Consider the following 14,957-nt stretch of genomic DNA (forward strand, 5'->3'; position numbering starts at 1 on the left):
ATACAACTGCTTTTCATGTCACTATCGCAGCAGGAAACGCGGGGATGTCTCAGTAACAAACAGCTTTTTCATGGTACTGTCTATGCTTGGTGAAAAACAACCACTTTTTCATGGCACTATGTCGGCTTGAAACACATCGACGCTTCGGTAAAAAACAACCCTTTTTTGTGGCATTATTTCAGCTGGAAAAGCAGTGATGTGCCCCTAAAAAAACAACTGTTTTTTAATGGCACTATTCTGGCAGGAAATGCAGCGATGTCTCAGTAAAATTAACAAAAAACACACTGCATTATTTCGGCTGGAAATACAGCAACATGTCGTTTAAAAACACCCACGTTTGGGGGCAAAAAAGATGCTGGAAAAGCAGTGACAACTCGCTAACAAACAACCAGTGTTGCTGTTTGTTGATCTTGAGCAGTGGTCTGGGCTTGGGTACGCATCTTGTAGATGTCACACCATCCTCTCCACCTCCAGATGACAAAGTCAACTCATATACTGTGTCACCTTAGAAACGTCAATAAAAGTGTATGTTTGTCAAAACGTACAGTGCCAACATTTTCCTCCCAGTGACTGGGCTGTTACTGGTAGAGTCAGTGCCACCATAAAACCACCCAAAAACAAACAGGGTTATGGGTAGAAAGAAACAAGCAGCAGATGGTTGGAAAACTGAAGAGAACAAACTGAACATTTGATTCCCTCTGCTGCCAAAATCTCTGATCTGGCAGGATGACAAGTTGCCAAAAAACATATCAACTAAGTCTCTTTACAAGTTGTGTGTCTTTGGTGAACAAGGCCGGCCTGTCATGGGAGAGTTTAATGGGTTGGCTGGGAGTAACTGGTAGATGGGTGAAATATATCCACCAAAGTAAGGCGTGCGTATGCTGGTTATTTAAACACAGGAAAACCTGCTAACGATAGTTGATGAACTGATTTCCCATCGCCAGCAGACCAGAGCTGTTCGCACGGCTCTGCAGACGAGTATGCGTTTCTGTTTTTTCCTTTCTGGTGGTTACTTCTTTTTATATATTTTGATTTTGTGGAACGCGCTGGGTGAAGAAATCGAACAAAGCAAAGATATCAGACAGTTTAAAAAGAGGTACAAAGACAGCATCTGCACAAGGTACAGAAATGATTAGAGGGAATATAAAACACTCGGGTGAGACTGTTGTCAGTATTCTCAATTCGTATTTTCATATTTGTTGTATACGCGGGTTATAATGGTTCTCAGGTATTAAGAATTGCAATGGATGATGGATTAGTATAGTCTGGGATTGGGTTAGGCTTCTTCCTACTCCTTTTCGGACAGGAACTGTTAATTTATGTTTCTTATTGTAAGTCTGTTCATGGTTTTGTTTGTAGGTTTTTTTATTCCACAATATATTCTATTTTATTTTATTTTTTAAATGTGTGAAATAAATCAAATGAAATATATCTGTCACTTGTTCGGTCTCTCTTTCAAACTCGTTGCAGACTGAATTTGAAGCGATATTCGAGTGTTGCTTGGACGGAAACGGACAGTATTTTGTGGCAGCCTGTTACTGCAGAGCACCTGCAGAGGGGCAAAAACAAGTGTGTTCACCCAGGTTTCGTATGTCCATCGCTGCCCATTGAAGCAGCAAAGCTGATTGGAGCTGGAGCCGATAAATACCTGTGAATACTGCCGAGTCATTAGACCTGGCAGTGAATGCCGATTGTAACCTCTCACATTAAATACAAAAGCAAGATGTTAGTGTTTCTTTTGTCCAGTGGGAAAGGGGCTTTAGAGAGAAACTGTTCAAATACTCTCAGCGGCCACTTTATTAGGTACACCTCGCTAGTACTGGGTTGGACACCCTTTTTAATTGAATAAATAACGTCCAGCTTAAATGATGGGTGGTGTCGACAGGACTGTGGAGGTATGTCAGATACTTACACGACAAAGTCCGACTATTGAAATCAGCCACAGTGTAAATATCACCATTAAATGAAAACTATGTTTAACAGAGTTCAGTGTCACATGTTGTGAGCGTCTTACCTCATTGACGAACACCCAGTGACTGTCTTTGGAGGCCAGGTTTGTTTCCACCGCCTGCAGACACACAGAGAGAGACAGAGACACAAAGGGTTAATGACAGTAACTGCAGTTAATTCATTCACACCCTGATCTGCAGAACATGATGTAGCATCCGGCGAGATCTTCCTGCGCGGCTCGGATCACGGCGGAGCAGCTGCTTTGTCTGCCTTTGTTCTCGCTCGTGTCCTTTTGGTGTGATCGCTGCGCGCTGGTTTGAAAAGTTCACCTCCCCAAAAAACAACTAAGCCTCTGCTGTTTCCATGAAGGGTTGTCCTGCCAAAATGTCAAGCAACAAAAGCTTTTCAGGGAAAGCGGAGCGAGCGGTTTGCACTTATCAAAGCGCCCGGGGCTCGTCTGGTCCTCTGCCACCGTGTGATAATCCTAATAACATGCAGCATCCTGCCGATGAGAGCACGCAGCCGAGCTGAGCTTAGCACTGGAGAAGTTCTGCGGGTCACCCTGCACCCAGCTGCAAAGTTTTACTGGAGAGTTTACTGTCCACTGGGAGGGGGTGGACAAAATAATGTGAACACCGCCTGAAAAAGAATCTCAACAGGAAGTTATGTGAAGCTATGATAACTAATTAAAAGATGAATAATAAGTCCTGCAGCTACATTTGTCTTTTTACTTAAAGGAAGATCCAATAATTCAATGTTCAATATCAGTCCCATGTCTGTTTTCTGTGTAACCACTGGTGATCTCTGTTTATGCCTGACAACTCTGACAGCAAGAGGTAAAAACAAATTCCTCGTCCTGTCGTGACGACTATCGAGCCTCTCACTACGTGCAGACAAATTTTACTTTGCATCTGTTGGACTCCACTGACATGACACTGCGACTTCTTCTCTTGTAAGCCTCCATGTTTAACATATGAGTGTAGAATATGAACATGTGGGAGTTGTTGAGCCCTCTGGCTGCACGTGGAGACGAAACAGCAGCTTTAATTAAAACTATAACTCATCATTATCTGATGCTCTTTAAAAGAAACAAAAACAAAATGAAGAAATTAAAACACTAAGATAACAGATAGGAGGGAACATCTGGTTCAGGCCATGACTGAACACACACACACACACGTACATATAGCCTACAGCTCGTAGGGTAAAAATGTAATGAAGCTAATGTACAGGCTCCAGTGAAAGTTGAATAGCAACACTGGATGTTAAATGAGAGACAGCCATCCTGTTCTTAAATCCTTCACACTGACGAGGCTACAATATAAACTCATATAAACTGTGATATTGCCTAAAATAAAAGCATTAAATAACTGTACGGTGGCCATTTAAGGACATCTCAGCCTCGCCTTTGCTTTACCTTGAGCTAAATGCTAATGTTAACAAGAGCATGTTTTTAAACACATGATAACATCTCCTGGCATGCTAACATGCTATCATGCTAACACTCTGTCATCATTGACACTGTAAATGAGACAACCACTGATTTAACGTTGAAATGTTTTTCATTGTGACTCATTTATTCGTTATCTGAATCTTCAGTTGACAAAATGTTTGGTGCCATATTACCTGCTGCTCCAGTTCAAACTGCCAAACAGGAAGTGAGAGCTTCCAATGGGCTTTATAGTGGGGGGGGCATGGACTGAACCATTGTGGATACAGAGGGTGGTTTCAGTGTTTGAGTTTCCTAAAGAATCTATATTGTTAATGTTTCTGTGTTATGGGATGGTTAGACTAACAGGCCTGCATTCAAAAATTGTTTTGTTGTTTTTCCATAGAATCGTTCTTTTCTTTATTGATTCTAAACTTCCTGGTTTGTCTGTGGGAGGAGCTTCATTTTAAACACATCGGGCAGAGGCTCCTAAAGGGCAGGTTATTGTTGAAGTTGTCTTCGAACTGCCTGAATAACTTGTTCACTTATGAATCTCCTTATCAGAATCAAAAGCCAGTTTGTTCCCAAGCAGGATTTCACATACAAAGAATTCGCTCTGGTGAACTTGCTCTGCCCAGGGGCCACGTTTACACAATGACAGAGTCCAGGGGCCAGTTTTCAGAATTGAAGAAACAGCAGAACTGTGTTAGCATGCACGCAAATAGTATGTTAAAACACCAGATATCTGAAATAATTGTGTGGAGCATCAGATGACATCACCAAACTTAGTTTCTTCTCTGAAAAACACAGAAGGATTTTAGGTAAATCCCAGAAAATCAAATAAATGCTGTCCATAGAGCAGCTGTGTGTCTGTGGAAGGGCACACACACACACACACACACACACGCACACAGCCATGAACACATGACTGTGTCACATCTCCGCTCGCTGTCTTCAGGGCTCAGCCTGCCAGATGTTTTCTAACAGGTCCTCATTTGGCTTCCAGATCACCAGACACTGACACACTCATGTAACTCCTCACAGCTTAGTTAGCAAACCTCCAGGGAACATAGCCTCTACACCTCAGTGTGTATAAACACCTCCATACAGCTCAAACAGGAAGACGTGAAAAATGGGAGCAAAAATAAAAGTATTGCATCTTAATTTTTGTTCAGTGTGTTTATACCTATAGGGATGATATATGTGTATATATATATATATATATATATATATATATTAGGGCTGTCAATTGATTCAAATATTTAATTGTGATTAATTGCATGTTTGTCCATATTTAACTCACAATTAATCTCAAATTAATCACACATTTAGTAATGTTTCTAAATGTACTTGACAAAGTCAGGCCTGTTAAAGTTTGGTGTATCATCTGATCTGTAAGTGACTTTGTATTTGTAATAAAACATAGAGATGCATGGTACACTGAAGGAAGGCTCCGTAAAATGGAGGAGGTTGCATTCATATACAGTATGTCACTGTGATCAGTCACAGAGAGAAAAGTGGCCTCCACATGTTTTTTCTTAACACTGAAAGTGGAACAAAGCTTATTTCTAAAATAAAATTCAGTCTTCACTTTAAGCTTCCTAACTAGAGCAGCAATATGTACATTAAATAAAAGCTTGAAGATGCTAAAATCATCATGCAACTGTGAGCGAGCTTCTGAGAAGACCATAAGCTTAGCTTAGTGGAACAGTTTGTAATGACTGAAATGCAGTCTGAAGCTTTTGCAACGCCTGCACTATGGAGGGCACATGGGTGTAAATGACAGTGTCATCTGCATGTAAGTGTATTTTTGCTGGAATGTCTTTACCCAAATCATTTCTAAAAAATAGAAAACTAAATAGGCCCCAAGATGGAACCCTGGGGGACGCCTTTAGTTATCTATATTTACTATTATTGCTACAATCCAAAACAAATACTGAGAATTAAACCAACAAACAACAACAGATGGACGTAATGACCTGAATGTAACATTACTCAGTGACACTAACACAATGTCCAACTTTACACTTGTAAAGGTTGACTAAACACCCCGGTTTTTTAAGCAGCTCGATATATAATGCAGTGGTAACTCAGTTCACATCGACAGTAAATGCAAATAACTTTGGTTTTGTCAAGAGAATCATCTGGCAGAGCTCTGAAGCAGAACCTGCCATTAAAAGTCCTCTTCCTGTATGCATTTCTGCTCACAGAGGTTTGTTTCTGCTTGCCATCCACAAATTACTACTGCATTGTTTCCTGATTTCCCAAACTACGGGGTGGGCTCAGGGTCATAATTACAGAATGTATGTATTAATTGCCATCAAAAAAAATTAGTGGTGTTAAAAGGAATTTGCATTAACTCGTTATTAATGCATTAAGTTTGACAGCCCTAATATATACCAGAGTTCTGGGAGTTTGAGGGTTCTGCGCAGTTTCTTAGCTGTTCCTTAGACTGCGCCCTTCTGGACAAAGACCCCAGATGTTGTACCTGGAATCTGCTGGAGCCACTCTTCCAGTTTGGGGGTCACAGCCCCCAGTGCTCCCATTACCACTGGGACAACTTTTGACTTCACCTTCCACATCTGTTCAAGTTGTTCCTTCAGGTGCTTCTCAAACTTTTCATGCCCTTTCTTCCTGATGTTACTGTCAGCTGCCACACCTACCACCACTGCCCCCTTCTGCTCCCAGTCGACCACCACTGTCTGGTTGGTTAGCGAGCTGCTGCTTGTCAGTCTGGAACTTGAAGTCCCACAGGAGCCCTGCTGTTCTAAACCACTTTCAGTGGTCTGTCCCATCGGGACTCGGGGACTTCTTGTCGGCACAGATGTTCCTGTAAACTATCCCAGCCACTTGGTTGTGCCTCTCAGTGTACGCTGTCCCATTATAGTGCAGCTATGCTATGTTTATATTTCATGTTGCATCTACTACTTGAAGATAACATTATACCTGTCACCGTAACCTTTACTGGGCCCAGACGGACTGTAGGTGTCATCTCGCACGCACGCACGCACGCACACACGCACACGCACACGCTCACGCACACGCACACACACTTGAACATGACTCACCTCTAATAGCTGATGTTATTTTAAATAGCATGCCTAATAAAACACAGCCTGTCTCGCAGCTACATTTCATTCTGTACATTTCATTTTCTGCCACTGTGGGCACAGAGATGGGTAATATCTAACAATTACATGTCATCCCTGGAGGTAAGAAACATATGTACTGTAGCTTTTAATGATCAGTGTGGGTGAGGAGGACGGCTGCAGCAGGAGACAGGGACGTGATGGAGCAAACACTTGAAAGAAGACAGGAGAATGAAAATGTATCGGGGGCTATTTATGCAAAATATAAGAACCCATCATTCCCTGCAGACCTGCCATACACAAAATGTAATATCCAGAATATTTCTTATAACTGCAATTTTACCGTTCACACAGTGTGAAACCATCTGCAGGAGTGTGTCAACAAAAACAGGAAGCCACTCTTTAAAGCAAAGTGATACAAGTGGTGAGGAATTCCACAGAGCACCTTTTAAAAAACAAGATATTTGGTACACATACAAACAGATATAAACGCATAGTACAACTGAATTTTGACCTGATGGTGGCGCTACAGAAAAGGTCAGAGGCTGCTAAAAATATGTCTGAATGATCCTCTGGGGACCGTGAATATCTAAAAGACATCTCACGTCATGTGTTGGATGGACAGACACTGACATCACCGTATTCAGGCCGCGGGACACAAAGTGGAATTTGGCGAACATTTCCTGAAAGGTGAAACGACAGCTGAACAGTGACACGCCAGTCGCAGTCTGGTTGCTCACTCCGTCTCGTCTCCTCTCTTTGTGCCGTCTGACGAGGTCACAGCACGACCGCAACCCCTCATGCTGCAGCAGTCAGCTCAGGGGGACGGGCGGGGAGGGTGACGATGATGAAGGCTGACTCACATGACTGACAGCTACACAAATGTGTGAGAAGCTCGGTGTGAGTGCGAGCAGAGAGCCAGACGACACAGACTAAGAAGGAATCATGCCGACATCAGGCCTGAGGATCAAGGATGTGACTGTAAACACAGCGTCCTCTCCACTTTAGACAGTTAGCCTTTTTTTCTTGTTCCTCAGATACATGACAGCGCCCGGGTCAGGCCCTATGATCACTTCATCCATCTGAGGAATAAAGACAGAATGGAGAGTAGAGAGTTGCTGTAGGAGACGTCCTCAGTGTTTCACCAGGACATTGTCAGAGATGCTCTTCTGCAGACCTTGGTTGGAACCAGTGCTTATTTGACTTCCTGTTGCCTTTCTATCATCTTGAACCAGTCTGGCCATTCTCCTCTGACCTCTGGCATCAACAAGGCATTTTGGCTCACTGGATATTTTCTCTTTTTGGGACCATCCTCTGTAAACCCTAGAGATGGTTGTGGTGAAAATCCCAGTAAATACTCAGACCAGCCCGTCTGGCACCAACAACCATGCCACGTTCAAAGTCACTTAAATCACCTTTCCTCTCCATTCTGATGCTCCGTTTGAACTTCAGCAGGTTGTCTTCACCATGTCTACATGACTAAATGCATTGAGTTGCTGCCACGTGATTGCCTGATAAGATATTTCTGTCAACGGGCAGTTGAACAGGTGTACCTAATAAAGTGGAACAGTCTGGTAACACCCACGGTATTACCATATCCACAATCTAAGATGATATTTAGTGTCATATCATGATACTGATATGCATGATTTGCCTCAGGGGTATTATGTAAATGATAAATAGGAGGGGACCCAGGATAATGCCCTGGGGAACCCCACCCCAAGAAAGAGGAGCATGTAAGGAGGAGGCATTTCTACTGTAAGTTACACAAAGAAAGAGGGATAGGAGATGAACCGATCCAGAGCCACATCACAAATACCAACAAAATTGCCAGCTGCACTGGCCATGTTGTTGAGGTTTGTTCCTACGTCTTTTCGTCTTTCTCTTACTGTAAAAATTAAAGAATGGGGCATCAGTGGCTCAGTCCGTAGAGACTTGAGTTGGCTGCTGGAAGGTCACAGGCTCAAGTCCCTATCCGGACCACATATGGTGTGGACTGGCAGCTGGAGAGGTGCCAGCCTACCTCCTATGCACTGCCAAAGTGACCCCAAGCAAAGCACAGAACCCCCAACTGCCTGGGGCGCCCACCGGCATCCCCACCCTGACACCACTTCATTAAAGTATATCTTCTTCTTCTTAAAATGTGCAGCACCCCCTCCCTGGTTAGGTAAAGGAAAAGGCTTGGCCGGGGGAAACACTGACAATGAACAGTCTTCGCCACAACACCAGCACACTGGGTACCATAAGCAGTATGTGAGTATTGTTAACTGTCACAAGAGTGAACAACACTTATGATCATTAGTTGCAAACTGATTTGTTTTGTTCACTATTTACCAAAAATACAGGGACGTTCAATCAATGCATTCTTATAGCATGTTCATACACAACACTGTGACTGTGTGCATGACATGTTGTTTCTCTGTGCTCCCTTTAAATCTCAGTTTAACAGCTGCAGGTACCGACAGGATGTTGTGACATTGCAGCTACTCTGAAAGCCAATCACGGTCCAATCATGACCAGGCTGCAGTCAGCTGGCAGATCGCTGTGATAACTCACAAGTCTGAATAAGCACCACAGGTGCAGCGTTTGAACATGTAAACTTAGATCCAGTCAAAACCAGTTAGTGAAAAATATGAATAAATAAAAAACACGACAGAACAAATTGATTGAGTCAACACAGCCTGCAGTCAGGTCGACACCACCGAGAAAATATCTCTTCAATCTCACTTTCTTTAAAGAGCCACCTGTGCTGACTTTAGAAGTCATACAAAGAAAAAGCTTCAAATATTCAAAACACTTCATTTAAGAGCTTGTTGTTCTCATCTCAGACCTTCAGAGTACATCAACTCTCCTCCTGCCACAACACATAAGTTTTATCACCTTTTCCCACTCATCTTAAAATTTCCCTTTTACTCCTGTATTTATTCACAGGTTTGACACAGACTTCTTATTGTCAAACACAAGCTGTTCCAAGTTTCTCTGAGTGTATACACTGCGCTGTGAGTGCCACTACAGTATAAGGTTGGCAGGTTAATTAAAGAAGTTGCTGAGCAGTTTAAGTTTTAAAAAAGGCATCTGACACGCTGTTCCTGACAGATGCTTCCTCAACACTGACTGACTGTACCTTAATATCTTTAAACCAAATGTGCTCCTGTATATATCTGCCTACATATAAATATTCCCAACAACGACCCTGACTATATACTACACTGCAGCCTTAAAGAAAATGAACACATCGTGTTGTTTGAATGTAATATATTGTTTGTTAAATTCTCCCAGCAGCACTTCAGCCTTACACGGTGCTGATGAGGTATTGATCGACCTGGTGAGATACATGAAAGCTGTGAGACAGAATCAGCGTTACTCTGCCAAACGCTGAGTGATGAACTGCTTCTTGGTTAAGACGTTGTTATTTATAGAATCTGTTTTTAAAATGTTGACTTGTGGGTTTTCTGTTCTTTCAGGAACAAGCAAATGTTTTCAGCGATGAAATGTAGGACTGAGAAAACTTTTGGGCGTCATAACATAATACAAAAACCAGTTTGAAGATTAATCCCTTTAAAAGACTCAAACCAACAGTGAATGAGCTACTAAGAAGTATCATATGTATATCTACAGGCTGAAGTCTCTTCTTCCTCCATTGCTGTTAAAAGCACATCATTGAACCACACTGTGGCACTAGGTGACATCGTCCTTCAAAACACACTGTAATTTAGAGACTCAGGCCTTGTCTATACGTATCCAGATATTTTTGTAAACTGTTATTTTTCCCCTTTGTTTTAACATAAAAATCCATCCACAATGACTCATTGTTCACATAGACAGTGTTGCTGCTGCAGAGCTGCCTGATACTGTAACTACTGTATGTCCACAACTGAAAGTTGGTACTCCTCATATTTATGGAGCCGTGCAGCCACTGCATCATCAACAACTGTTCACAGCGAGGAATAAGTAAAGTTATACTATTACTTTTGAAAAGAGTGACGAGTAATGAGTCCAACACTAGTCAGGATTAACAAAATTGTCAACGTCAGTTGCACGTCTGTGACGGGGCACAAATTCAGTTACATGAAAGTCAGACATGCTACAGGTGCACTCACTTCCTGCTTTGCCACATAAAAACACAACTGCAAATATTTCACAATAAAAAGCCTTGTGTCAACAAATGATGGGATTCTGTCCGTAGAAACGCTGTCAGGGGATTTTTATTTTGAAACTGAAACAGGATCTATTGAGTCAAAAATAAAGTCTTAAAGTTTTCTCATGTCAGTGAGAGACATAAACTTTGAAGCTGTAGTGAAAGATGGTACAATGTCAATATGATCATCAAATGACCATTTTCACTGCTTATTTATTAAGGATGCTCTTTCTCTGCAGAATTCTCCTCCACTGAATCACACTTTTATCATCTGAATAGACATACACCTTCATCTGCATCTGTAGAACAGCCAATAGGATCACCCTCTCTCTCTGAAATTACCTGTGATTGGCCAAAGTCTCCCATCACAGGAGACCTCTCCAAGACCACATGACTTTTAATAAGCGCAAAGTTTATTATGGGATTATTGCCCATTGACACCAAAATAAAACTGCATACCCCAGCTTTGAATGCTCATTTGAAATTTCTGAAATGGTCTAAATCTTATGAAGCCATGTTCAACACTTGAAGGGGCAATGGTGTGTTCTCTGTAGGCAAAACTAGGAAACATTCTGTGCGGTACCAACGATCACCACGTTTAGTAACACGCCGATAAACTGTTGCACATGGCTGACGTGAAGTGAAATGACTAACTGTTTAAAGATGCAAAGCTGAAGAACTGTTGTGAGTTTTTTCAGTGTTCTAGTTTGATTTTCTGCAGCCAGCAGCAGAGCTCGGGGGATGTGAGTGGTCCAGTACAGGGGGATTAGGGAGTTAGTTGGTTTATAACATGCTCTACTGCCTTCCCTCCTCTCCCTCCCTCTCTGTGGGCTTAATAGTCCTGACAACAAGCATTAACAGGCGGTGGGAGCGGCAGCAAGCGTGGACGTCACACCAGGGACAGGCTGCTTTTAACACCGTGCTAATGGAACAAACTGGGATCAAACCCGCCAGGATGGTGCTTGCTGAGGAACGCGCACCAGCGGCTCCAGAAATGGACCATAAAGTTGAGTTTGTTACTCTGATATTGAAGATTTCCCCTCTCTGTGAGGTTCTTCATTTCTCTCTGTAGTTTTCTTTCTTTTTCTAAAGCCGGAGACCAGAAAACCAAGACCTGACTTTGAGTCTGAGATCTTTCTATCTGGAGAACATTCTTCTAAACTGTGTTGGTAAAAGTGAGATTCTTGAGACTAGAATCTAGAATCCTGAGAGCAGAGAATGCCTTCATAGGATGGAGTGGAAAAAACGAGAATTTCTCTTATCCAAGAAGTGTTAAAGAGCAAACAACATCTGTAGCTTGAGGTGGACTGAAGAACAAAGACAGTACTCACTTTGAAATAAATACCAGATAACGTCTTTACACTGAGATGAAGAACAGAGAACGTCTGACACGAACTTAAGAAGACTGAAGAGAACTTTTTCCCCTTCAGATTAAATGTACTTGTACTCGGCGTACCCGTCGTCCTCTGCTTATCCAGGTCTGGGTTGCAAGGGCAGCAGCCTCAGCAAAGAAGCCCAGACAGTCCTCTCCCCAGCCATTTCCGTCAGCTCTTCCGAGGGAACCCCGAGGCGTTCCCAGGCCAGCCGGGCGATGTAATACCTCCAGTGTGTCCTGGGGTGGCCCGAGGTCTCCTCTCGGTTGGACATGCCCGAAACACCTCCCAAGGGAGGCGTCTGGAAGGCATCCTTACCAGATGCCCGAACCACCTCAACTGGAGGAGCAGCAGCTCTACTCTGAGTGCCTCCCGGATGTCCGAGCTCCTCACCCTATCTGGCTGAGCCCAGCCACCCTGCGGAGGAAACTCATTTCAGCTGCCTGTACTCACGATCTCGTTCTTTTGGTCACTCCCCAGAGCTCGTGACCATAGGTGAGGGTTGGAACGTAGATTGACCAGTAAATTGAGAGCTTCGCTTTCTAGCTAAACTCCCTTTTCACCACACCGGATCGGTTAAGCGCCAACCCTCACCTATGGTCATGAGCTCTGGGGAGTGACCGAAAGAATGAGATCACATATACAAGCAGCCGAAATGAGTTTCCTCTAATAGGTGGCCTGGTTCAGCCCTAGAGATAGGGTGAGGAGATCAGACATCTGGAGGGAGCTCGGAGAAGGGCTGCTGTTCCTTCACGTTGAAAAGGGGTCAGTTGAAGTGGTTCAACATGTGATCAGGATCCTCCTGGGTGCCTCCTGTTAGAGGTGTTTCAGGCACGTCCCACTGGTAGGAGGCCCCGGGGCATACCCAGAACACACTGGAGGGATTACATATCTCGTCTGGCCAGGTAACGCCCTGGGGTCCTCCAGGAGGAGCTGGAGAGTGTCACTGGGGGCAGGTCAGTTGAGGTGCTTTGCTTGGCCTGCTGCTCCTACAGTCCGTCACTGGATAGGCGGAGGAAAATGGATGGATGGATGGAGTGACAATCTACTGTTCACAGCGAGGAATAAGTAAAGTTATACTATTACTTTTGAAAAGAGTGACGAGTAATGAGTGATGAGCCAAACACTAGTCAGGATTAACAAAATTGTCAGCGTCAGTTGCATATCTATGATGGGGCACAAACTCAGTTACATGAAAGTCAGACATGCTACAGGCACACTCACTTCCTGCTTTGCCACATAAAAACACAACTTCCTGAGACGGCAGTAAAAGCGAGAAGGTGCTGAAAGGTCCGCAAATCCTAGAATATCGTCTGGACTACCAGCCACGTTCATTTTTGATTCCCTCTGGAAACAGAGAGAAAAAAGTACCTTTTGAAAAGTACTGAAAAAAAGAAATGAAGGACACGCTTCAATGGCTTCTTGATTCTCTGTGATGTTACTTTGATGAATTACAGAGACTTGAATGAGAAAAACAACACATGGAAATGAACTATTTCATGGTGAGCTGGTAAAGTGACAACAGTAGAACATAACCGCCCAATCACAGCTGAGTATGTAAAATATTTGCTCAATGCTAAACATGCCCACAAGCTTCAGCGTCATGAGAGGCTTCAAAGGAAGCAGAGACTAAGTGTGGCGCTGCTCCTTCATGTTTCAGGAGCTGTTTCAACATCTGATGAGGACGCCTCCTGGATTTCTCTCTTTGGTTATATTCTGGACATGTCCAACTGAAAGGTGACCCCGGGGCAGACCCAGGACAACCTGAATTTTGGGATCCCCCAGGAAGAGAAGCAGGGAAGAAATGCACCTGTTTAGATAAGATTGGTAGTTTCTGACAGAGAAGAGATAATCTTTACTGAAAGAGAGTAAAGAGCCAAAGTCAAGAATTAACTCATTCACAACATCTTCAAACTTAGTCAAGTCTAAGATGATGGAAGGTGTGCTGACTTTACAAAGACGAACGGGAAAAGATTTTGCAGTTAAAGATGAATACATTCACAGCTGGTGAAAACATATTTTATTTGAGGTCAAGGATCATCTTCACATCTAAAGAAGTGAAGACAACAAGGTTTGCAAAAAGGAGCAGAGCATCTTAAGTTCCAGAAAATCAACCTTCTGTCGGTGGAAACTAAGAACAGCAGCTCAGTCACCACAAGAAAATGTTGGACGTTTCTGCAAACCACAAATAATTTACATTTGTATGTTTCATATGTATCATATCAAAGTGTCGTAGTATGTGACACATTAAGTTTCAATGTATCTGCTACATAAGAACATAAATGTAACATTTCCATAGTTTGCCGAAATGTACAAAGCCAGGATTTGTTCTTGCCTTTAGAACAGAGAACATCATTAGTCTGCGATGGTTTTCTGATCCACATCACAGTACTGATAAAGACAGAACCTTGGTGTGTTTGTGACATTGAGGATTCATTCACACCTTTACTTTGTTTTGGATGACACTCTGCTCTCAGCTTGTTATCTGGCTCTCTTTCTGTACCACTGAATCTCTCTCACACCTCACACACACACACACACACACACACACACACACACACACACAGATTTAACTCCAGAATCTACACTCCTGCAAACACACATGTGCAACAACAAAGCGCAGAAACACATCGAAGCTTTTTCACTTGAACACATTCATTCAGATGCACTCACACCCACAATCCCGAGCTGCAGGGTGTCACAGCACTTCAGGGAGAGCTGCTTTTAACAGCAACACGATGACCTCCATCCAGGCCGTCGAGACTCCAAGAATGACTTGAGGTCAAGTTGATCCTGTCAGGACAAGTCAAGATACTTCCAGCGCTCGTCGTCTCCTGCTCCCTTTGTCAGAGACTGAAAAAAAAAAAAAAGCGTCCTCATCCTCTCTGAGTGTTAAAGCCCATGAGAGCTGTGCTAAAAGCAGCTCTTCACAAGGCAAGAGTTCATGTAGGACAAGAAGAAAGCTGAGAACAAGGAGG

The 14,957-nt window shown here is 43.1% G+C and overlaps 1 protein-coding gene across 2 annotated transcripts in view; it reads right to left on the bottom strand.

Annotated features, from left to right (window-relative positions):
* LOC125880628 (glutamate receptor ionotropic, delta-1-like) overlaps nt 1–14,957 on the bottom strand; it is an 841,018-nt gene that overhangs the window by 160,062 nt on the left and 665,999 nt on the right. For both annotated transcript variants that reach the window (XM_049563255.1, XM_049563254.1), the window contains exon 5: nt 2,015–2,068. In XM_049563255.1, coding sequence (XP_049419212.1) covers nt 2,015–2,068 — 54 coding nt within the window. The remainder of the gene's footprint in view (nt 1–2,014; nt 2,069–14,957) is intronic.

The sequence above is a fragment of the Epinephelus fuscoguttatus genome, linkage group LG20, assembly GCF_011397635.1.
Source record: "Epinephelus fuscoguttatus linkage group LG20, E.fuscoguttatus.final_Chr_v1".
NCBI lineage: Eukaryota > Metazoa > Chordata > Actinopteri > Perciformes > Serranidae > Epinephelus > Epinephelus fuscoguttatus.